Source organism: Leptidea sinapis, chromosome 15 (genome assembly GCF_905404315.1).
Source record: "Leptidea sinapis chromosome 15, ilLepSina1.1, whole genome shotgun sequence".
Taxonomy (NCBI): Eukaryota; Metazoa; Arthropoda; class Insecta; order Lepidoptera; family Pieridae; genus Leptidea; species Leptidea sinapis.
In genome coordinates this window covers 4,701,960-4,728,192 of record NC_066279.1, presented here as the reverse complement: position 1 = coordinate 4,728,192, position 26,233 = coordinate 4,701,960, and the positions used below count along the sequence as shown (strand labels likewise).

Genomic DNA, 26,233 nt, shown 5'->3' with positions numbered 1-26,233 from the left:
CTTTTTTGGAGGTAGTAATGTCATATCGACCTGAAAACGTCACTTTAAATTTGCAAACTTGATTACAATATAAAATAAATCGCAGTTATAGACTTTGGCGTGCATCTCTCGATCTGTCTTTATCTGGGGGCTGTATCTCATAAACGGCAATAGTTGTTTGACCCTGAAGTTTTCAAAGAACTTAAATTATTATTTCCGATTAATGAAAAATGAATTCCAGTTTTTTTAATTGACCCCTAGTAAGTGAAGGTAAAATACGGAATATGTTTATTTTAATTTTGTTATTGGATTCACATTCAACTCATGTACAATGTACTAGAGTCGGAAACGATTTGGCAAATCCTATAGAAATTTAATATTTTATAGAATGCTGTGCGACAAAAATTAAACAGTTGTATATTCACACATTTTTTAATGGTGTATTGATCACTTAACATATTAGTAATTAGTGAACGTCGTTAATAAAATCAGCTTAGTTAATATTCTAATGTTGATCTAATATTCTAATTTTATTTTATTCTATAGAGTCAAACAAACTTGAGAGGACCAAGAAACGCAAAATAAGAAACGATGATGAAGATGTCTCCGCCAAAAAGGTAAGAACATTTTTGGCCACGGTATTGTTAAATCAAGTGGAAGTGCCTTCAAACTTCACAAGTTTGGATACCAATGTCGCCAAAACTCAGACTTGACAAAATAGAGTCTTATTAAAACCTTGTTTAGTTAGAGATAAATTACTACCTTCTACTGTCAGTAGTTAGCTGTCAATAATCTGAAGCTGTTTTAATATAACCGATGTCAGTCTTATCGCAAGTTCACTGTTGCAATTTCCATACAAACTAAACGTCGTCCCATTGACAGACAGCGTGTACGGATAAGATGAGTTACCGTCGATGAGTTTATGGGGACATAAAAGTCAACGATAGTTACGATTTTTTATCTCAAGTAGGTCACAACCGAAGATAGACTGAATATTGAGAATTGCCGCAAATTAGTGGTTTCCGATATTGATTGTACGAAATGGGGATTTATTAAGCGATAGTACCTAGTAGCAGTGATACATTGTGTGCAAGGTACAAAGCGAATAGTTACAATCTACTTTCAAACTTAATTTAATAAGTGAACGCGTCTTTATGTTGTAAGACTTTATTTCCTTATCTATTTTAAGCCATTGTGTTACAGAGATAGCGCTCTACTAGCTCGTAATTAGTTGTTCACTTTAAACAGTTTTGTTGTTCTCAGGTAATGAAGACAAGTTACTTGGATACCGTTGGCGTGTCCCGATTATCAGCTGCGCTACTTAATAAGTTGGATGAAAAACCAAGAACAAATCCTAAACCACCGAAGAGGCTAAGATTAATATCGACAAGCAATTTTAGCGTTTCTGAGGTCGGACGGCGAAATAAACCCTCTTTATTCCTTGAAGAGACTGTCTGTCTGGATCAAGATTCGCCGGTCAAGAAGAAGTCTACGTCTCGAATGCAGAAGCCCCGAGTACTACCAACATTACCAACTGCTATATCATCGAGTAGTGGTTACACTACTAATTTTAAAATAAAAACGTTGCCTACAGACTTAAGATTCGTTGCTGAAGCAAACAGTAGTGAAAATTTCAGGCAAAATCACCTGTTTAACAAAAAAATTAAACGCTTAGGCACCTACGAACTATATAAGAGACAGAGAAATGTTAAGTTGACCAAATTTTAAGACTTGATTAGTGTTTAATTTATTATTTTATGAAATCCGCCATTTTTATAATTCCATTATTTTTATGCCTTAGAAATATGTGTTTTTTTTTTACTTTTCCTAAACTATATTATGTGCTGTCAGTCGAGACGGATGAGTTTTGACAATTTTGATGTTAATTTTTACTAATTCCCTGGAATTTATTAGGAACAACAGGACTGACAATAGGAACAAAGCAACTTAATATACCAGATAAGTATACCTAGCTACTTTAATTCTAGGATAGCATTGATTAGTTTATAATGTTATGTAGATGTTCGGGAGAACACTAAATCTAATAAGAACATATTTTGAAATCTGTCTGAGCCCGTCCCCTTAATGTGACCTTAAACCCACCCCCTATGCTTAGTGTTGCGAAAAACGGACCAAATTTCAACTGCCCATAAACTAATAATAATTACATTCTGCTGCTTCTCTAATCTTACACTTACCTTAATTAAGAACTAGCCAATTTCCTTTTCTTAAACCATACTGAACTAACATAAGACAATGACACTGTGATGTGCCTTATACAGCTATAATATAAATGTTGGACATAAAGTAAAACTTGTGCTTGCATAACTTTGTCACCGCAGGCGGTTTTAAAACACATTTCGAAAATGGCATTGAAATGAGTTTTAACACATAGATATGACTAGTTATATGTTATTGAGTATAAATTTGACTAACTCTTCCCCATGCGCTGTTTAGATCATAAAACGTCATAATAAGTCTTATTTTAGAGAAAATCATATTATTACTACGGCATTGTTAATTAATTTTAGATTGTGTTATTAACGCTTTATTACATTGTCAAAAATATTACGATGTCTTTCAAATTATACCGCCACATTTTTAGTCTTTAAGAAGATAACTAGATGGCGTTAGATGATAATGTTATTTTCTTTGCATACTTTGTTTTTTGATTATAAACAATGTTATTAGTAATTTCTCATTATGTTTTTTTTAATAAAGTCGTTTCTGATGAAAATATTGTTTAATACTAATTATCGTTTCGAACTATTACTTTCCTTTCTGTGTTCAGTTCTTGGCGAATATTGCCGGTGTAAACAAACCGCCATGTTTTGATGTTATATCAAAATCCATGACTTGGAAAATTGGTAAGTAAATTTGTGGATGGAAAAAACAAGCTTACATGCTGAATAATTTTATTGCATTATTTTTCCAGACTATTCTTTGATGTTACGATATCCAAAAAATGATAATTTTTATCACAAAATCATTTAAAGACTGTCAAATGACACTCGCCGTCAGGTCATGGCGCATTTACAACCAATAGAGAGAGCTTTTTTTTAGTCACGTGGTCTTTATCCGCCAATAGGAGGAGACTGTGTCCTTTGTGTACACTGTACCTTTAGAAATAATATTGAAGTAAAACATTGTGCTCTGGAGTGAGTGGTGTGTATTTGTCAGTTTTATGATTTTAAAAACGTAAATGTGTGAAATTCAGGATTATTCAATCGAGCATGAGCATATTTATGTGAAAAAGTTATCGGTGAGTAAAATTTTGATACAATTATCGTTCTAAGATCGTGTATTCAGCTATAACAGTTCATGGGAAAGTAGGTATTGATGATGTCCCGCTCTTTTTAATGTCAATTGACATAAATAATTCAAAAGTATTCATGTTTTATCAGCAGTGACCATTATTTTCTTATTTCGTTTAATAGTTACTGTGATCGAGATAAAGTGAAATGTTATTCTGAAGTGGCGGGAAATCTATCGCCCTGTTACGTGTTAGTAAGACCGAGACCATAATCGATTTTGTTTTCATGAAACTCCTAAATATATCTTTCTATAAAGTAGAAATGAGCAACTTATATCAATTACCTCATAGAATGATTGACTACATTGCTAAATACTTATAAAAAAAACTACAAACTTTTACATGAATTAAAAACCCGTAACGGACGAATTATTGTTAATTCTCCGTCTCTTTCTCTCATATTCATTGGACTGTAGGCGTAAAAAAGACAGCATTCCTTTTCCACTACGTTGTAGTATTTAACCGCCAGAGCTAATATTGTTTATTTAGTGGGTATGTAACATTACTATTTCGGTATTTCTACGAATTTTCAATGATGAATAGTATGTACTAGTATTACCATTGATATTAAATATTGAATCTGTTTATATGATGAGACAAGAACTTACATAGATACAACATTTCATTACTAATACAGGTTAACTTCATAATTTGTAGATACCATTAAGTAGTTACAATTCATTCTTATTTTACAATATCACACACGTACTAAAAGAAAATAGCTGATTACATCTATTTACGCCAGTATTATGAGAATTATTTATCTATGGGTAGCCTGCTTTGTTTTTATGGTTCCCACGGCTGTACGGCCGGTTTCAAGCAAGAAATTAAAAACGTTTAACAATGAGTGCACTTCGTCTATGTAGTAGTAAGTATATCGACACTATTCTCGAAAAGTTGTTGTGTTGGTGTGTCACAGAATAAATAAGTATTGACACAGGAAAATCTATTCCAGATTTTTCCAGAAGATTATCAATATTATGGATATTATATAAATTAAATAAAAATATTGTTAATGCTAATTTTAATCAGGAATAGTAAATGTGAACAAACAAAAAATGGTAAATTAAATAAATAAATATAATAATAATGTCTCATGAATGCATTTGTTTTTTTGCATATTGTTTAAAGAAGTGAGATTAAATTTTGATTAACTGGTAAAATCGTCTTACACACAAATAATTACTTTATCATTTAAGTTTTTAATTCCTTAAAAATTAAAACTCATCGAAAGACCTCTCTTTCTGTAAATCCTTAGTCACAATAATTTTGCTTCGGGTTAAGACATAAACATATTAATTTGTTATTGCTGCTCTGTGTGTTTCACTGTTCCAAGTAAAAGGGCGGCTGGTTGCAACGTTTGCTTGTGTGCGTTTGTGTACGTTATAGTGCACACAGATGCTACTTGTGTCGTAATGATACAGAATTGCACACACACACCTGTGATGTGTTCCGTAATGCCTTTAGTTAATAACACGAGTCGCTAGCCCCTTAACTTAGTCGCAGGTACTGCTACCTAGGTGATAAAACTTACGATGTAGTTTTGTTATCTACTAGCTTCTTCCTGCGACTATGTTTGTATCAGGCCTTAGTATTATTCTTGTCTTTATTATTTAAAGAAGGACAGCGAACGTAACCCTTCGTAAATAAACGCTTCCCTTCCCTTTTCCCGACCAAAATCGTATCGCGGCTCCCTTGCAAATTAAAAATTTTCAAGAAAAATTATTGTACATCCTTTCCTGTACCCCTGAAACATGTGCGCAGAGTTTCATGATGATTGGTTTAGTAGTTAAGGCATTAAAAGACGTAATAAACAAACTGACATTCGCATTTATAAGTTTCGTTATTTAATTATCCATACTTATTAATAAAATATTTCACAGTTATAATTTTATCTCGACAGTATATTTTATACATGCCCAAAGTTTGAGCCCCAATATTAAAAATATGTCGGAGATATTGATTGGTAAAATTAATTTATCGAGATAATGTGTATTGCCTACCTACTAAAGGTACTAACTAGTTAACTACCGCCGAATGAAATTAAAGACTCGATTGCTCATAAGCTCGATAATAGATATTATATAATATTTGTAAAAGATCAATGAACTCGCACGTGAAAAGTGATGGAAAACAGTGAACACAAAAAACCTACATAACCGAAGTTTTAGTCGTCATAATTTATTTTTACCACATGATTATTAGTAATGTTCTCTTCTTATCTGAACAATATATTATGATCTTAAGATCTTCAAGTTCAATGTTCGTCATAACTCTTAAGTAATTTTCCCCTGAATAACATAATTTTAGTTTCCCTCCTTTTTAGCGGGGTGAAGCAGGGAGGGGTGTTAGTCTGCTCTGAACCTAATCGATAAGTATGGCTGGCCCCTCCTTTGTGGAACTACTCCGCAATGCGCGCGCACATCAATAACTGACATGACTACATACATTTTGGCGCCAACTTAGTTGGAGGTATTGAAAAATATAAAATAATAGTCCGTACATATACGCTTTTAGTAGTTAGCGGGCCGGTATATACCTATTAGGTGCGGTAATGAATATATTAGATCGTGTCCCTCCCAATACTATTGTATCCCAATACAAATTCTAAGTGAACTTGCGGGTCACCCAGCGGCAAGTGATTGAGCTGCTAATTTATTTCGTGGGAAAATCCTCGAATGAATTCAGATTGAGGATTTCACAACTATTCTTTCAATAAAAGAAGCCTTATTATATTCAAATAGTGAGGTATTTAATAATAAAAGGTTTTTCGTAAATTCAAAGATGTACATTAGTCATAAGTGACAATAACAGGTATATCAGACTAGACATAAAGTAATTCAATACAAGAACTGCGCCTAGCGAGCAGTCTCGAGTCTATGCCGAGTTCAAGGCGATTGCTCGCGGTCAGGTTCGAGGACGCGGCGCTCGGGCCCCTCGCGGCGCCTCCAACCAACCAACCTCACTTCTTTTATTTCCTCAACTCCCGTGGAAAATTATTCTACCTCACGTTCCATGGTTATTGGTTACAACGCGGCTTTAGATATACTTACCTAGTTTTTTAATGCTGATCACAAGGCCACAAAAGGCGCTCTTTTTAGTATCCACGAAGGCAAAGAGATACTTACGCCGATAATAAAATGCCCGTCATAGCTTCTAAAAATAGATATAGGTATAGATAATAAAAATATATAGGTAATTTAATCAGTTCGCGACAGTATTAGCAGGTAAACATGTTATTATAACTATAAAACATTATTTTGATGAAAAATTCTATGTAATGGTTCATTTAGTATGCATAGTTTGTTTAATTTCTTATTTTTCATATCGCACGTTATCGAGATGAACTCGGTAAGTAATAAAGAGAGTTCATGGCCCTCCTTGTATGTGTAGACTAAGAGCTGGCGTTAAACTCAAGATGATTTTTTCACATACGTAAGCCAAATAGATCAATTTCTTGCTATTGTATAGAAAACTTTATTAAAAATATTAATCAGTATTTCACACAATAATAGACCTCTAGAAGTATTGAGCTTACTATTGTTTGAGTTTTTATAGGCGTGTTAGAAATAACATTATCAAGAGTCTATTTTTAAGTCTCATTATTCTATGTATATTTACTCAGCATTACTCAAATAGTTATTGTAGGTATAAATATAACAAAACGAAATAACAGCTAAACTACTCCTGCATCAGAAAACTTCTCCTGGCTGTGAAACACGTTCTTAAACCGGTCTAGCAATACGAATCTGCTAATTTTGGGAAACTGGGCACTACATCTTCTAGTGTTTTCTTAAGAAATTCCGGCGAGTATTAATGTATGTGTTATATGAGATAGAGCAGAGTATCAGCAGTAGAGTATGAGTAAATCAGTGCATTCCCCATTATTAAATATAAGAAAACAATTTTATAAATTAATTACAACATTTTATTCTCATGACAACGTAATAACTCTAATACAAAGAGTATAATAATATATAGGGAAAAGAGATCCCTCTCCACGCATTAAGAGCTGTCTATTTGAAAGCTGGCGCCATCTGGAGATTGGCTCCGAAAATAACTATATATAAGCTCGAAATTATAAAATTCATTTTTAATGTTCTGCCGCAATTAAATAACTAACTCTACTTTTTAATGTAGGTATTACAATTTTTTACCATGTTGAAATTGCGCGTGGAGTTAGTTATCTAATTTTGTCACAACATAGAACATAAAGGATAGATTTAGTAGTGTAAATATGCAAAATGGAACACGAGAGCTACATACATGTGCAAACGCTAGGCGTAGCCGCCATTTTATGACCAGTGGGCAGTAACACAAATAAAGAGAAGTTGAAAGGTTTTAAAGTGAGTGACAGCTGCCAAAGCTTTCATTTTCGGGCCAACTAGCAGATGACACTACAGTCTTCTGAAAACGTCACTTTAAGGCGTCTGTCCCACCCCTGCTCTAATAACTACTTTGTAGTCATAGTAACCAAAAGTCACTATTCTTAATCTATGAGTAAGACCTCTATGATACCATGTCATCTAAAACTAAACAGAATTTGTAGTCCAAGTGATTTAAATCTGGGATGAGGGCTAGTTTTCTCCTAAAAATCCGGTTGTATTTGGTATTTCTTGTAAGTGCTCCACAATCATGAAAATTTTCTTATCAGTAAAAAGGATGATTTGCAAACGTTTTGATCAAAATTATTTATTCATATAAAATGGACCATATTCACTTCAATGCTTAGTAAAATATTATTTTCTAGCTTCTTATTATCTTTTAATAAGTATCCATAAATACAAATATGAATAATTGTAGTGAATCAATCCCATGCGCTAGTGTGATATTTTTAAATTTATTTATAGATAATTCTCTGATTTTGCAAATTATTTTGTTTTAGTAACGTACACAATTTTGACATGAATTACTTATTTTATGGAGCGTAATTGTCAGTACAGTTGTGTTGTTTTTATTCCCCATTATTGTATTGATGAGAATTACATTTTTCGTTCACTCTTCAAAATCGTCCTATTTTTGCATACATATATACAATTGTTTCATAAAGTTTATTTCATATTATGTACTGACTAGTCATAATCTTTAAATCTATTATGGACGCACTCCCGTAGTGGGAGAATTAGAATGGCCAGACTGAATATCTGTCCCATTACCTTCCATAAAAGGAATCCGTAAGTCAAAACACTATGAAAAGCTTTGTCCTTGTCGGTTAGCTGGTGATCCTTTTTTACTGCATACCTACGTTGCAGAGCTCAGTCTGTTCGATAGTCTTTGTATGGAGTTAGACTGGAGTTTATATATATACCCAAGAACATAGTCCTATCAATAAAGTTTATTTTCTCATCCTTGATTGTGATTTTAGGAAAATTATATCTTACGTATGTCTTTACAAATTTAGTTCGTAATGAAAACACAATGTATGCATTTTATTTAACATAATAATATGTTTGTTCATATTAAATCTGATATCCGCATTGCAGATCGCATAATTTCGTCATTCGGTGATAAATTTTGTTTTGTTACTATTAATAAAAGTGAATTGTAATTTTAGTCTGCAAATGAATATGTTTTAAGAACTTTTTTGTACAGTAAATGGAAAGTAATTGAATAGATGAAAAAAAGAAGGGTGCCTAGTTGTTTCATTAACATAATATACTTTTGATTTCTTCCTCCTTGGTATGATTTCATTATAATATTGAATATTTATTGACCAGAATTTCATGATGGACACAATCAAATGCCTTTAGGTCTCAAAAGACTAATTTCTTTGGATTATTATTAGATTCATATAGATATTATTTAGATTCTTCCCATGCATAAAATATCGTGACCAATATTTATTATAAGCACCTTAGAGAGTAGGTAGAATAAAGAGCGTACTACTACTCTTTTTTTAACAAACCAACACTATTAAAGAAATAGCTATGTTTGCTACCCGCTATCATAAAGATAATTATTCCATAAGATCAACTCAGAGCTGCGATTGACTTATTATTATGTGACAACGCACACTACGAACATCTTTTACATATTTTGGATTATATTGGATACTACTACCACAAGTACTTTATTTATTTATTTATTTTGTCAAAATACATACTATATCATTACAGAATATTCCAATGCGATAGAGGTACATACATTATTACATTTTGATATTTAAATTTTATAACATATTATAAATAATGCTACTTTCGTGAATTCACCCTGAGTGCAAAATAGATCCGTCTGTGAGGCTATTTCGTTAGCTCTACGAAGAGCACGAGTCATCGCTGCCTGCCTTAACAAGTTGGTGCGCAAGGACGGCACCATCAGCAACGGCGGCCGACGTCGGCGCCATACGTACCTATCCGGAAATTCAAAATACGGAAAACAAAAGTTTATTAGTCACTGCGGGCGATCATCCAGCAAGCACTTATATTCACGTTCAGTTATGTTCTAGGATACCAACTTTGTGCCAAATACAGAACGGGTAGCTAAACGTATTATTCATTTTTGTAACATACTAAAACAAAACTTGCAAGGTACTTATTTAGCTATTTAATTCAGGCTGTAAGGTCGATGACCAATCTGACAAGGCCAAAGCTATCTTTGAACCCGCACGATGACAGAAGAAAGATTTACCTACTTACGGAGCTTACTTACAACTCTACTAACAACTTATTACTTTTTATTTGTTATTAAATTTTATCCTCTAATCCTGAGGAAGATCGAAGAAGGGGTTAGTATTGCATTATGGTTTGATGTTATGCAATTAAAAGCGAGAGCATTATATATTTTAGTTTTTTTACTCCGAACAAATAAACATAGAAAAGAAAATGCAATATGTTCATGGGATCTCCTCCATAGGACACCTCTCGCGTCGTAATGAGCAATTGATCGACTGTCTCGAGAATCACGCGCACCATATCTATGTTTTTGGACCTAAAACGTAGAGTGACACATGCCTGCTTAAATCTTACATAAAGATTAGAGAGACAGTAAAATTTTGAATCTGTCATCTTAATTTGCGTCATCTCAATTGATTGCTTTTATAATCTTTGACAGAGGAAGTGTATGTGAATATTATAAATACAATAAATTTTATAACTAGTAAAAACATCTTTCATTAGTTGATAGACGCTTTAAATCTCCTAATTAGCATATTATGTCGGTACAGATATGCGAAAGACGATACCTACGTCAAAATATGAGCCGCATACATAATAATCACAAAACATTTAACATCTCTTAGTCTATGAGTACATACGAGACGGATGTGCAGACATTTTCGGGCCGAGTACTTCATACTTAATACCTACATGTGGGAGAAGGAAACGTGACCACATGTACGTTTTTACACAATGTACTATTGTTAACATTTTTTCTTATTATATGGTTTTATTTACAATTATACATAAGTTACAGTCAGTACATACATTCATATATTATAACCAAAAGATCTGTAATAGTTATATGTGTGTATATATTTAATTAAATGCACTTCCACATGCACATTATAATTATTATAAATTAGAATATTATTTATATTATTTACAAAACGTATTATCGTATCATTATCAAAAGTATTAAGAGGATTTATATTATGGCAAAGCAATTATGCAATTGCGAGAAATTTGTTTCTTTTTTATTGCTGCGTTAATTTTATTCCTTAACAGTTATCGAGCCTCGACAGCTAAAACTTTTGTTAGACTTTAAAAAATATACAAATTTTCGTTTAATCATTTACCCCCTTATTCATAATAGTCTGCTATCTTAAAGCATTGCTAATTCGCACTATGTCTTCTTCTATTGACGTATGTCAGAATGAGAAAAAAACACTCCTTAGCGCCTGTTTAAAGTTACCGGACAATTATGAATAAGGGGGTAAATGTCCTATAGAATCCTCTTAAGTAAGAAGATCAAACAAAAATTTTTGGTGTACAAATTACCTAATGCTACGTAAATAAAATATGATCAAATTCAAAACTTATTTTAAATTTGTGTACAAATTTGTAATGTTTTAATTTATAAGTGCCTTTTTTCTCAATTTTGTTTATGTTATTATATTCAATGTAATAATTTTATATTTTATCTCAGCAAAGGCGAGCTATAAATTTATCAACAGGGCGCAATGTGGCGGCGGCTGCCCCGGGTGATTAGGGGTCGATCTACCCTCTTCTGAAATATATTCCCGTCTCGTTCCCACACCCTTTCTCATTACAGTTCCTGTCGAACGGAACGCGCTGTTCTACAAAGTTATAAACAGGCTTTATATCGTATTTGAGTTTGGATTATTATGATTAAAAATAATACGGAATATTATGATGACTGTTTAATAGTAGTATTTATCATTATAATGGTACAACAAAAATAGTTATTATGATTATAACTTAATTGTATCAGAAATTATGTAAAGCGCAGAAAGTCTCGAAGTTGCCATTACGTCGATAACGTTTAGGAAATGTAAACAAAATAAAAAGTGGTATGCCAACGCATATAAACATCGCCTTTGATTGGTGTAAGATATCGTATAGTACACGTTTTCACTTATCAGTCATTGCACTCGGAGCTACTTACGTATGTACTACGCACCAGTAACAATAATAATGGTTAATACATATTATGGACATGCGATCTGTCTCCCAGGGTAGTGAGCTGTGTCACAAATCACTATACTTGCCGTGATCCTGACGTACTTGGTATCTTCACTTAGTATTTTGGTATTTGGTATGGAACACCATAGATTGACGACGTTTAGCGCAATCTAAAACTGCAAGTTTTTTATCATCATCAGTCGGAAGACGTCCACTGCTGCACAAAGGCATCTCAAAGATCTCCACGATGATCGGTCCTGCGCTGCCCTCATCCACCAGATCGTCGATCCATCTACAAACTCTGCGTCTTCCTAGACGTGGTCGCCATTCGAGGACTTTTCTTTCCCCACCGGCTATCTGTCCGTTGAACTGTGTGCCCTGCCCACTGCCAATACTACAATACTATTACTAAGGATTATTTACAATGTTTATCCCAACACCCAATATTTTTTTATATATAGCATATAGCAGTCCAGAAATAGCCATACCATATTAACTTACTCAATATCCACAATAATTTTAATGTTTAACGCTTAGGCGTAAAATACAACGATCTTACTAATGAATAAAAATCAATAGTATCAAAGCAGGTACCGGGACTCCTCGTCGATTTTACAGAATGAACCGTAATCCCTTTTAAAATACCCAACATAAAGGTTTCGAATTCCCTTGTAACAAAAGACTCTTCGCAAAGCTGACATTCGCTACGCACCTGCCGTTTTTATTTTTGACTTCACTTCGCCAACGAACTTTTATCAAGGTTATAAAGTTATAAAGTAATACAAAACATGATTCAATTTATATGAAACTTAACATACAATTACTATTAAAGTTGTACTAATAGGTATATATCTGATGCCACAATCGATTCTATAATAATAATTTCAACTCAAGAATATCAGTACTAAATGTTTGTACAACAATGATAAAATATAAAACGAGATAATTTTAGTTTGTAATTATTGTTATCTTCTAAGCAAGTGCTTAGTATATCGGTGTATTATAGAGATGAAAGGAAAACACTCGTGTTTTAATGCACCGTAGATAGTAAAGGGAACTGCTGTAAGGTATTTATAGTTTTATTATCAACTCCCAGACGAGAACGATACCCAAAACTATCCGTGCAACCTTTGCCTTCAGAGAGTTTTTTGTACTCCGCTAGGTAGATGTTCAACTATCCTGAACAACAATGCTTTTGTTGATGTAGGTCTGGTTGGTTAAACTTCGTAGAGTTATATAGTGTATAAATTTATTGATCTTAATAAGGATTTTTAAATTGGTAGGACTCTTAAAAAGGAAATTACTTAAACTTCAGAGAAAATATGTTTATAAATACTAGCGTATACTCGGAACTATGAATATGCATACTTAATCTAAACGTACGTAATATTTTCTTTTTCAATGAGTGTAAAGGAGACGGCAATAAAAACAACACAGTTGAGTGATAGGGCATCGCATACCGGCGGACAAAAACTGGTTTCCGTTCCGAGTAGTGGAGTGGAATCCGAACCACTCCCGTCCCACTGTCTCGTCACGATTGTAGAAGGTTATTTTTATTCTCGATGAGAAAATGGCGCGAACTTATTTCCTATCTTACAACCTTCATAATTCAAAAATAATTTATGTAATATGTGTCTTATGCATTATAGGCATCCTTAGATATGGACCTGTACATCACCGACTCACTCCAGGATATGCTGGATATGGACATCAAAAATGAAATAGCCACTGACTTAAGCAGTGCGACTGACTTTTCTGTTAGTATATTCGATGAAAATAACTATATAATGCTTCACTTAACTCTTTAAAGAAATACAACAGCTTTTTAAATATTTCAGGATTCATTAGGATTGAACTTTTCCGAAATGCCACCTCTACTAGATATGGACACGGATAATTCAGTCACGTGGCTCAATAACTCTTCATCAAGTTTTGTACACAATTTAGATTTATACGGCTCAGAAGCAAATGCAGTCATGGTAAACCCTAACTCGGTCATGCCATCCACATTCGCAGAAACGCCTATAAAGGGCGTAGTCAAGGAAGAAGCATCGAATCTGTTGTTAACATCTGTAAATAATGACTTAAATAGTACTTCATCATTACCAAGTCCAAAGGAAGAAAAGAGCCATTTAACGTTTTCTCCGAATGCAATAAAAGTATCAAAGGTGCATGAAACTGAAGAAGCTACTGTAAAGAAACAGCCCGAGGAAGCGACACAGATGGTTATATATGTAAGGAAGCAAGACAAAAATGTGGTGAAGGATTTATTAAAAGATTTAGACACAAGCAAAATGAAAATAAATGCGTCAACAATTACGCGGATAAAATCCAACCAACCCGAAGTTATTAAACTGAACAGTAAAAATTGTTCCATATTAAACTCAAGCCAAAAACTATCTCAACAATTAGGTGCTAAAACAATAATATCTGGTAATATACATATACTGGATGCGCAACAATCTAGAACAATTTTAGGTAATGGAAACAAGAACCAAGCTACTATTTTAATTGACAATTCTCCGCTGAGTAATAGACATATAATTAAAACTTCGGTTAGCGGAGCGTACATTGATAATAGTCAAACTAAATATGTAAATACTAGTAATAAAAATAGTAACTCCACAGTGAGTGAGTTTCCCAAGCCTGCTTATTCATATTCATGTTTGATTGCGATGGCGTTGAAGAATTCAAGAACAGGAAGCCTGCCAGTGTCCGAAATTTATAATTTTATGTGGTGAGTATCTTATTATTTACCGATATCTTACTACGTCTATATCGCATATTGATTACAACTCTTTTTAGTAACTTTTTTGAATTTGTGTCTCAATTCAGTTCAACAATTTTGTTTCAGTCAACATTTTCCATACTTCAAGACTGCCCCAAATGGTTGGAAAAATTCAGTACGGCACAATCTAAGCTTAAATAAATGTTTCGAGAAAATTGAAAAGCCATCGAATAACGGAAGTCAGAGAAAAGGTAAATTGTATGCCTTATATTTTAAATCCGCAACTCGCCTCAGTCTTCAACTGATACTAGCAGTAAACTTAAGTTTAAGTTGTTTTAAAGTAAACGAGAAGGTCGCGGAATGGGGTAAATTGAACTTTATCCAATTTAACCCCCAGAAGACTCAAGTTTGCGCGTTTGCCACTAAAAAAACACCATTTGTCGTATCACCGCTCTTCGACAACACTTCCCTTAAAGCCTCGCCTAGTATCAGAATACTGGGTCTCGAAATCTCGAGCGATTGCCATGTCCGTAATCATCTGGAGGGCAAAGCCAAATTGGCTTCGAAGAAGCTGGGCTTCATTAATAGAGCACGGCAATACTTTAAGCCGGCCCACATTCTAGCGCTCTACAAAGCGCAGGTCCGGCCACACATGGAGTATTGCTGTCATCTCTGGTCTGGCGCACCCCAGTATCAGCTCGATCCATTTGACTTGAGTTGTGTAGAGACGTCGCTTCATTGTATATCTATTGGTTGACGCAGCGCATTTGCTACGATCATAGTCACTACTTTCGTTAATTGCTCATGAATTACTCCGCCTCTATGAACATCTAATAAAATTGTTTTCGTGGTTTTTGAGTCTCGGAAACTTTTTGTATAAAGCGAAATTGTTAAGATTTTCAACTCTATGTGTAGAACTTATCGGAAGTATTTTTAATTAATTTTAAACACTCTAAATTTATCGAGCCATCTTGATGACACTTTAAGAATTTTAAAAAATTAATAGTTTTCTCATATTACAGGTTGTTTATGGGCAATGAACCCATCAAAAGTAGGGAAAATGGATGAGGAGGTGCTAAAGTGGTCAAGGAAAGATCCACAGGCAATAAAGAAGGCCATGGTCTATCCAGGTAAATAATATTACCTTCTGACATAAAATTTGCTTATAGCAGCCTAGAACTTAAAAATAGTGTGTAAAATTATTAAGTTACTTTATAGCTAAAATAACTTTGTAAATTTTAATACCTTGTTGTTTTTATTCAAACATGGACGTAATTTTTTTTTTATGAAAATACGGGACGAGACGAGCAAGACGTTCAGCTGATGGTAATTTATACGCCCTGGCCATTACAATGCAGTGCCGCTCAGAATTTTTGAAAAGCCCAAAAATTCTAAGCGGGACTATAATTGCGTAAGAGAGACGTAAGATGTTACGTCTCATTTTCCCATTAATTTCACTAGCTACGGCGCCCTGCAGACCGAAACAGTGATGTTTATACATTACTGCTACACGGCAAAAAAGGCGCCGTTATGGTACCCATAATGTAGCCGGAATCCTGTGCAAAGGAGCCTCCCACTGGTGAATCAGAATCTTCCAACTACTCGGAAAAGAAGTACTCTGTAGAGGGTATCGTCATATATAGAACAAAAATTTGAAATAGTCTTGTGTTGTAATATTTTATTTTTGAACTATCGAAACTATATAATATAATGATCTAATGATAAAATTGCTTTGTTTAATAATTCCAGAAAGCCTGGAAGCGTTGGAGAGAGGTGAGATGAAGTACAGCGGCTTCGGAAGCGACACAGAGGCAGAAGATGATGCGGATGTTGATGGAGACGCCGAACTCGACCCTGATCTAGAGCTGGACTCCGATGTGAAGGAGGAGGTCGACCAGGACGATACCCTCATCGAACAGGTAACATCTGAATGTTTTGTTCTTAGTGGTATCGCTTAAGCAAAGCCTAGATGATTTATATGCCTAGATAGACAGTGACAGCTGTGGAAACGTCTTTTAAAAATAGAGGCTAACTGTTAACCTCTATTTTGAGCAATGCACGCACATAAACACAAATTGGCATACAAATCGCGAGTGTAAGACGTAGCTCGTACGCACACTAAAGTAATAAACCTGGCCTGGTTTTATCGGTTGTCTAGCATAAAAAAGGCATTTATTTTCTCAAAATTTATTCCTTTAGAATTCTTTTTGATGTCATTTCTAATAACTACTAGATACTACTACCGCTTCGGAAACAAATGGCGCTCTGAGAGAGAAGAAGCGGCGCCAGAAACTCTCCCAGCATTCTTTTTTTGCGCTCTTTTCAATAAAAATATACAATATTGTACAGTCATTTCTATCGCTATAAAATAATCACAATCTAGTCCCAGGCTGTCCGATCATTTAGACATTCAGCAGTGGAGTAATAGGATTTACGACAGAGCCATTTCTTTTAAAAACATTTAAATTTATTTATAGATAATGCCTGAACAGTGGCTGGGACTTTATTATAGAAGTGCATATTTTACCCTTAAAGCTATTATGTATCTTATGAAGCCTACTAGAATAAGTTACAAGCAATCCCTTATTTCTAGTGTTATAATATAAATTATATATAGCAGCAAGAGACTCTCAAGAGAGATCTAGACGTATTTAAATTATCTAAGAACGATATCTTTGCTTAAACGATACGATTAAGGCTGAAGCCAATTAATATGTGGTCCAATGTGAAGTTAAATAAAAAAAGGAGTGTGTGTACTTATGTACGCACGCAAGATGTTATTCTTCTTTGACGTAATAAAACTAAAATCCTTAAATACTTTCATTCCTCGTGCTATTTTACGTTTGTAGAAAAAACAAAATCGTACTAAAGAATGTATAATATTTTATACCAATGAAAATATTATTATCCCGCATAATTTAGTTAATTAAATTGTAATTAAATTATTTTAAGTCAATTAGAGAGATTTTTTTAAAATTTTAAAACTTCTATTTAAACTTGAAATTATTGAAGTACAATTGCGCTCGTCTCCTTGAGACATAATTTCACTAGCTACGGAGCCCTGACCGAAACACAATAATGCTTACACATTACTGCTTCACGACGGAAATAAGCGCCGTTGTGGTAAACATAATCTTCCTGTGCAAAGGAGCCTCCCACTGGTATTAAGTATTAAAAAGCATTGAAACAGCTTTTATCGTACGATATCTTGTATGAAGGAACAGAACCCTTTGTGTGATTCTAACTCGCACATACCGTTAAAGAGGAACTCTTTCAAATTAGTAAAATTACTTACTATAGTAAACATATTACACGCGTCTGCATCCAAGGCCGGCTGATAAGTTTGCAGCCAAAGGTTGAATTAGGTCAGAGTAATGACTCATCAACCCATATTAGTCACAGGACAAAATGTTTTCTAGGCAAGAATAGTTATTTTGTATATTTGGGTTATCAAGTACAGGAATTCACAGATTATAGAAGTTATTTTATATTCCATCAGTTTTTTTTTAACCAACTTCAAAAAAAGGAGGTTCTCAATTCGACTGTAATTGTTTTTATTCCATCAGTTGTTTGGAATTTTTTTAACCAACTTCAAAAAATGGAGGTTCTCAATTCGACTGTAATTGTTTTTATTCCATCAGTTGTTTGGATTTTTTTTTAACCAAATTCAAAAAATGGAGGTTCTCAATTCGACTGTAATTGTTTTTATTCCATCAGTTGTTTGGAATTTTTTTAACCAACTTCAAAAAATGGAGGTTCTCAATTCGACTGTAATTGTTTTTATTCCATCAGTTGTTTGAAATTTTTTTAACCAACTTCAAAAAATGGAGGTTCTCAATTCGACTGTAATTGTTTTTATTCCATCAGTTGTTTGGAATTCTTTTTTAACCAAATTCAAAAAATGGAGGTTCTCAATTCGACTGTAATTGTTTTTATTCCATCAGTTGTTTGTAATTTTTTTAACCAACTTCAAAAAATGGAGGTTCTCAATTCGACTGTAATTGTTTTTATTCCATCAGTTGTTTGGAATTTTTTTAACCAACTTCAAAAAATGGAGGTTCTCAATTCGACTGTAATTGTTTTTATTCCATCAGTTGTTTGGAATTTTTTTAACCAACTTCAAAAAATGGAGTTTCTCAATTCGACTGTAATTGTTTTTATTCCATCAGTTGTTTGGAATTTTTTTTTAACCAAATTCAAAAAATGGAGGTTTTCAATTCGACTTGTTTTTATGTTTGTTACCTCAGAACTTTCGACTGGCTGGAGCCGATTAAGTTGCTTCTTTTTATATTTGAGAGCTGATGCTTCCCATGTGGTCCCATTTCAATTCCAAAAATAAAAATAAGTACTTACATTATATTGTCGCAGTAATTATTTCATTGACTTCTATGTAGTCTAATGTTTTTCATTTAATTTTACGTCTAGAATTCTAAAAATAAGTTTAAGTATTAAGTTGTAGAAGAATACGATATTAGTTTTTTGTTGATATAAAGGAGTAGTTTTTTTGAAGTCGGTTGTTTTTTTGTAAATTTTTTTCTGCCTTTTCATCCGACCAAAATCACAAGACAACATACAAGGTGACCGGGCAAACGTTGTTTTGCCATATAAATTATTTATAGAGTTAGACCGTTTCTTGGACATTGCAACGTCCCAAAAAATAAAAATCCCTACAAAATCGGTCCAACCATTTCAGAGATTAGACGGAACAGACAGACAGACAAAAATTGTAAAAAAATATTATATTGGTGTATGTACCTTATATATTATATTCATATACTTATAGTAAAAACGGTTATTCAATATTACAAACAGACACTCCAATTTTAGTTATATGTAGAGATAAGCAACATTTCTCTGTAACTTGATTGATATTATCCGAGGTTGACCTTTCCTGACACTCCCATCCATGCTCTGACGTCTGTCTGTATGCATACAATCAATCTACATTCAACCATCTCCTTTTAAAATTCTGTTTTTTCTTGCAAAATGTGTTTATTTATTTTGTAACTTGTAGACCCAAACAAGTTTTTTGAACACTAATCAAAACAATAAAACAAAAGGTGACATTATGAAGTAATATCGTAACGACCTTTGGATTATCCAATGTCGTTTGTGTCTAAATAAAAATATTTAATACGTTTTGGTATTATTTGTAATTAAAATGAAGTATGAATTGTTTGTCAAACGTAATTTACAACGAAAATAAAAAACTTTAATAAATTACTGTATTTACACTAACTGCTTTTAATCATATTAACTCATATTTATTATTATTAGCTGACCCGACAGACGGTTGTACTATACATAATAAATAAAATACTGACTAATTTTTTTATATATATGTCAAGAATTATTTCGTAACGTATGCTCCTTGTTGTTATAATGAAATTGTTTCACAGCAAAACTGTCAAACCGTGCGTCAATAAATTCTGTCACAGAAAATATGTCCATACAAAACAAATATTGGAAAAATAATAATTATAGTACGAGATCCCGCTGCAGGATTGGTGCGTTCATCGACTTTTTGCCGGGATCCTGCAGCGGGATCTTAGACTATTATGGGGTCCCAAATCGAAATAAAAAGTATCCTATTTCTCAAGTTGGACCTAACTGCACTCCATGAAGTAATCCCCATTTAAATCCGTTCATTAGTTGAGTCCATCGCGGACAAACAAACGTGCCACGTAATTTATATATATTGAGATTTACACTAGTTGCAACGTAGTTAATGCTGTTTGAGACGGCTCGGCACCACAGTACGTATCACATATTCTTATGAATTTAGCGCGACAAGTGAATTTTTATAACTGTCAACTATTAGGTACTTTTATAATTCATATCATTGCTCGCATGCTTGCATATCATATCTAAATGTATGAGAGTGTTTAATATGAAAATTTTGGATACTTCTCCTTTGATTTTGAAGTTATACTTCTTTAGGCGCGTTAAGAAAAACTGATGAGAGAGAAAATTTAAAAATGCGCGCGCATCACTGTAACACAAAAGTAACAGGTTGAAGTTGGTTCCTAAAATTTTCTGACGTTTGCGTCATTCGTTATTATTTTGGGTTCTTTGTCCATTATTAGGACAGGCAAAGGGTTCAAGCCCATATAGCCGTATTCATTATGTAATAATTAATTGTCAAAGCCATCTTTGCAAGATTTTACCAAATTGTTCTTTCTTAAAACGTAGAAGAGCACGGGGAATAAATAATTTTAATGATTTTTGCTTCGTTAGGCCAAAGAAGTATAACTTCTTGCGTGCATACATAAGTACACACACTTTTTTTTAAGTTATTGTTGTCATTTTACTGATATTATTAGAAAATTAAACTTTATGTAATCTGAACACCGATTATTACTGTTAAAAACCGATTATTACCGTTAAACTTAGAAGACACATACTGAAAGCTTGGTAGTCTAATCTAACGTGATTCTGGCAAATCTGTGGTATATCTTCCACAGAAGCCACAGTAGAAGAATAGAATAGAATACTTTAAAGTTTTTTGACATATGTATTACACACTGAACGATTACATCCTGTATACAGATGCGGTAAGCTTGTTTTTTATACTATGAACTTACATATTATTCACCTTTTTGACAGGAGGGATCCGACCAAGAGCTCGAAGTGGAGGAAGTGGTGGAAGGCACGGGAATGGTTGGCGGAGCTTACCGGCTGCTAGCTGGTGGCGGCTCCTTGTCTTCATATATAGACTGCGGAGATGACGCCAGCGATATTGAGGTACGTCCACGAATATGTTATTATAATCTCAATGGTGCTCTCTTGGCTAATACTGCCATTGGGAGCAAAGAGTTATGGAGGATTTAATATAAGTCAAACGGCCCTATTCATAACCTGGGCACTAGAGAATACATTTTGACTGTTGTTGCATCTCAATATATTTTTCTTAGAAAATAAGGGACGAGAGCAAGAGCAAAACGTTCAGCTGATACTGTCCATTACAATGCAGTGCCGCCCAGGATTTTTGAAAAACCTCAAAAATTCTGTGCGGCACTACCACTGCGCTCGTCACCTTGAGACATAAGATGTTAAATCTCCTTTGCCCAGTAATTTCGCTAGCTACGGCGCTCGTATGACTGAAACAAAATAATGCTTTCACATTGCTGCTTCACGGCAGAAATGGGCGCCGTTACCACACCCATAATCTAGCCGATATCCTGTGCAAAGGAGCCCCCACTGTTAACGTTATTGATAATGTTCTTTATGTTAACATAAATGATACCACAGATTGGGATTGGAGCAAATGATCTGAGGCTATTTAATTGTAAATTTTATTGTATGATGATTACATTTTATATTGTAACTAAATTATTAAAACAAAGCCCGCTGAGTTTCTTGCTCCAGTTTTTCTCAGGTCTAAGGCATACTATTTCGAATGGGAAATTTTTTGATGTTCAATAAGTGACATGAATCCTATTTATTTGAACCTATGTGCCCTTTCAAGGCGTTTTTAGTCAAACAACTGGCCCAGTATGGGTTGGTAGACTTACAGAACTTTTCATATTTGTCGTAGGTGTGTGAAGGTTTTATCATTGTATGATATCTTTCTTTACCCTAAGAACGTCCAATAAACGTTGGCACGTGGCGCAATTGTTACTGATATGAGTAGATTAGGTACATACCCAAGTAAAGAAATGAACTTTATTCATTTAGGTACAATTTGTACGTTTATGAAAGTCAATTTTGATGCCATCGGTTCAAAATGCTACCAGGAGGCCATATTCTGAGAAGAACCACCAAGAAACTCAGCAACAGTTTTCACAGTATCCATACATTTTTATTGTCTATGCATTCCCAAACTTTATTTATATTTCTTCACTAAAATTTCCTTAATATGAGGCTTAAACTTATATAAAGGAAGTTCAATAACATGATGTGGGAGTTTATTATATATTTGTATACATTTACCATAAAGTTGGAACAGCAAGTCTATTTCTATTGCTAAACAGCCTCGCTTACCTAGACGCAGGTGGGCCTCATCTGCTCTACTTGCCCAAAAAAAAATTCAGTTAGACCAAATTGGATTTTATTTTTATCTATATATATTGTTCTTCAAACAGGTCACGGACCATTCGTATGAAGAACTCGACATTGATACAAAGCCTGTAAAGTTAGACTTTTCACTGAGCGACAACTACAGTAAGTACCTTATTACATACATATTAAATAAGTTTTGTTGTCAATTTGTTAAATCAAAATAACAGATTTAAATTTTGTTTTTTTATTTGTTTGGGACTGAACTCCAAAAGGCGTGACCCTATTCTGATATTAGATAAAACCCACTCTTTTAAAACAATATATAACTTAGATTAGAAATTATTTTAAATTGTTAGAATTTACTTGAGTAAGTTAAATAAATTAAAAATATTTCATAACCACAACAGTAAGTACAGTAGTAAATGCATCAATCCACACACTGTAAATAAATTAAGGTGCTATAATTATAATATCAACATTATGAATTTCATTTATTCAAGATTGCCTTGGAATGCCTTTTTATTTACCTTTGTCTCTTCCCAATTAGTTGTTATCTGTATTCTTGCAACCTAGAAGTTTGGCCAGCCCATGTCTAATTAACTTTTGTGTAATTAATTAAAATAGACCAATTAATTTAATTAAAACCTAAAAACTTTATAAAATAACTAAACTGGACAACTCTATAGTGTATTTGTGATACCATATTATAAGATTTAAAAGATTATCTAACCAGAACTCTTGTTGCAGGCCAACCAGCAAAAAGGGCAAAAACCAGTTTCATCTACCAACCAGTCAGCACACAGTCGCACACAAGTAGAAGAAAAACGCCTCTAGTTAACCGAGTTGCATTAGTTTAACTATCTAGTGTTGTAATCTTGATGTAAAATTGTGATCTTATTGACTATTAAGTGAAATTCGAAATTATGTGTTAGTGTACAATTGTTACATATCCAACTGTCACAGAAATTCACCATCTCCAGTTGGTGCATGGAAGGTAGTAAAGTAGAATAGTTTAATTTGCATTTGGTGAGTACAAACATTGCTACTCAAATAGCGGATAGTTGTGAGTAGAAAATTCATTTTTGTAAAATATACTTCACTAGTTCCACTGTATTTATTGGAATTCACAAACTCGACAATTTTTTTTATTTTTATAATTTCCATAAATACAGTCAAACTAGTAGAAAATTTCTTTCCTAAAGTACTAATAATATTTTTACAATAGAAAACTAAGTACTGCAGTGTTTTAAGTGATTGTAACAATTACTTTATAAACCAGCTGTAGCGGGTAATTGATTTAAGTCCCACCGCTTGTATATATTTACTATTACGTTCTATTTGTTGACACATAGGTTTTGTCGAACATATATTATTCACAACTTTATACACTTGAATATATTCATTGCAAGATGAATTTTATTGAATATATTTGATTTTATGGTTGTGCTTTTAAAATTATATTTGAACGGTATGTATAACTTTTTTAGATGTTGTTTTTTTTTGCATTTCATATAACTGAGGTGCAAATAAAAACTATAATCTGTTGATAGTGAGTGATGTCAAAATTGTATTAATATTGTTCCTTTTTGGTCTTAAGGTCTCTGAAATCAGTGGGCCATTGTAATTAATTAGAAATATTGTTGTAGTAACAGTAAATGTCTTAATGATTTGTGAGTAAACAATTAGTTATAAGGTTATTACATAAGAGTGGTTTAGCATTTATTTGTTTTAAGATCAATAACTTGTGTATTATTTGTTGTCCACACTGATTTGTTTTTCAATGTACTCTTCAGCTGAAAAATACCTTTGTAATATCAATTTGTATAAGAATTATTCATTCCATTATCAATAGTAATATTATGATGGCTTTTGTGAACAAAATGTGATGCTGTGTGTATAGCTTTATTGGTATCTAATATATATTTTGGTATTTTATGGGTTGATGATAATATTCAGACTCACAAATTTATAATATTGTCTCTGTCTTGTCAATATAATGTGTAAACCTTGTTGTACCTTATATAATTCAAATGTTATAATTATTTCAATATGCAAGTTATATCATAATTCATATATTTTGTTATTTTTATAAAGTGATAACCCTCACTTCTGGAATTAATTACACAAATTAAATTTGAAAAGAAAATTTATGTACGATGCGGGACTCGAAACCGTGACCTCTCGCTTTCCGTGCGAGGTTGTGGCTTCATCTACAGAGTTGAACAAGACATACAAGATTTATCAACGATTCGTCACTCGAACGGTTGTCTCAGTCGAAAGAGCGCTGGCACGGAACGCGAGAGTTCGCGGGTTCGAGTCCCGCATCGTTCATAAATTTTGTTTTCAAATTTAATTTGTGTAAAATATTGAAATATCGAAATATTTTTTATTTTTGATTGAGAACCTATAAAAAAATACTTTATTCTCAATTGAAATGAGAGAACTCTTCTTTCAATTTTGAATAGACTATTCCTACAAGAGGATCTACTTATCTGTAAAAGTGTTTACACTAGACATTATTCTCTTTAATGCTTGTCAGAATTTAAAATAACTACATCAAAATTAAAATAATCTCACCTAGAAAAGAAGAAAACTAGAGTTATCATAATATTAAAAAGTATGTAACATTGTTGGAAATAATGTGAGCCAAAAAATAGTCTCACTGCCAGTATTTCAATATTGGTATAAATACTAGTGTGTAAGTTTAGTAATTAGGTAAGCATAAGTGTAGCATTTACTTAGTCCTATACTTACTTGATTTTTAATAATTCTTTTGTAATAAAATAAAATAATAGACGCATTTGTTTTATTTGCTAATATTTAATAATCACATTATATTATTAAAATAATATGGTGAGGAGATGCGTAGCCAGCCTTAAAGTATGTACAGCCGGCAGTATGGTTTTTTTTCTTCAATTTTGGTCTGGCACACCCCAGTAACTACTCGATCCATTTGACCGCGTGTAACGCACAGCAGCTCGAATTAGGGACCCAGAGCTCTGTGATTGGCTGGATCACTTATCGTTGCTTAGAGACGTCGCTTAATTGTGTGATCTACCGCATTTATCACGGGGAGTCTTCCGTAGCGCTGTTTTACCTGATTCCTGCCGCAGAAATCCACCTTCGTACGACACGCCACCAATTAACATATCATCCCCACCGATATATGAGGATGTGCGCCGGTCCTTAAGAGTGCGATTTTCAAGTATTTTTCGTCCAGGTACCCTTAAAAACCGGCAACGATTCCCCTGGTGTGGCAAGAAAATGTGGGTGATGTTGTTAAATAGTCATAAAACTAAATATATTAAATTTACCGCGCCAATATCAAAAATTTAGATGCGAATATTTTATTGAACTACCAATCAAACTACCTTTGAAGTATATCCTTTCCAATAAAAAAATAAATATCGAAATCGGTCCTCTGGATAATGAATTATTCCTTAAATTTGTCGCGCACATACTTATAGCAAATTTAAGACTTTTATAGTTTTCTCACTGATCCCACTGTCAGATCTGGACCAATTCCAATTCCCACACGGGAAACACCAGCTTTCAAATAAAAAAAGAATTATCAAAATCGGTTCACCCAGTCGAAAATTCTGAGGAAACAAACATAAAAAAAATACCGACGAA

General features: G+C 33.4%; 2 protein-coding genes across 4 annotated transcripts in view; both read left to right on the top strand.

The window, feature by feature from the left end:
- The window catches only part of LOC126968259 (protein slender lobes), a 37,107-nt gene extending 34,391 nt beyond the window's left edge, over positions 1 to 2,716 (top strand). For all 3 annotated transcript variants that reach the window (XM_050813145.1, XM_050813144.1, XM_050813143.1), the window contains 2 exons: positions 526 to 596; positions 1,243 to 2,716. In XM_050813145.1, coding sequence (XP_050669102.1) covers positions 526 to 596; positions 1,243 to 1,707 — 536 coding nt within the window. In that variant the 3' untranslated portion in view covers positions 1,708 to 2,716. The remainder of the gene's footprint in view (positions 1 to 525; positions 597 to 1,242) is intronic.
- Positions 2,717 to 3,068: 352 nt separating this feature from the next.
- On the top strand, positions 3,069 to 25,396 carry LOC126968264 (uncharacterized). Its single transcript, XM_050813151.1, has 9 exons — positions 3,069 to 3,241; positions 13,521 to 13,628; positions 13,710 to 14,608; positions 14,726 to 14,850; positions 15,622 to 15,729; positions 16,349 to 16,518; positions 21,206 to 21,343; positions 22,684 to 22,762; positions 23,348 to 25,396. Exons 1-9 carry the CDS (start codon positions 3,182 to 3,184, stop codon positions 23,455 to 23,457), a joined length of 1,797 nt encoding a protein of 598 aa, XP_050669108.1. The 5' UTR covers positions 3,069 to 3,181; the 3' UTR covers positions 23,458 to 25,396.
- The last annotated feature ends 837 nt before the right edge of the window (positions 25,397 to 26,233 follow it).

Bases quoted from the DNA above. Each gene is read 5' to 3' on its own strand.
- LOC126968264 (XM_050813151.1), top strand. From the start codon at position 3,182: ATGTGTGAAATTCAGGATTATTCAATCGAGCATGAGCATATTTATGTG. The intron at 13,629-13,709 runs GTTAGTATATTC...TAAATATTTCAG, and splicing joins GCAGTGCGACTGACTTTTCT to GATTCATTAGGATTGAACTT. The intron at 22,763-23,347 runs GTAAGTACCTTA...CTCTTGTTGCAG, and splicing joins TTCACTGAGCGACAACTACA to GCCAACCAGCAAAAAGGGCA.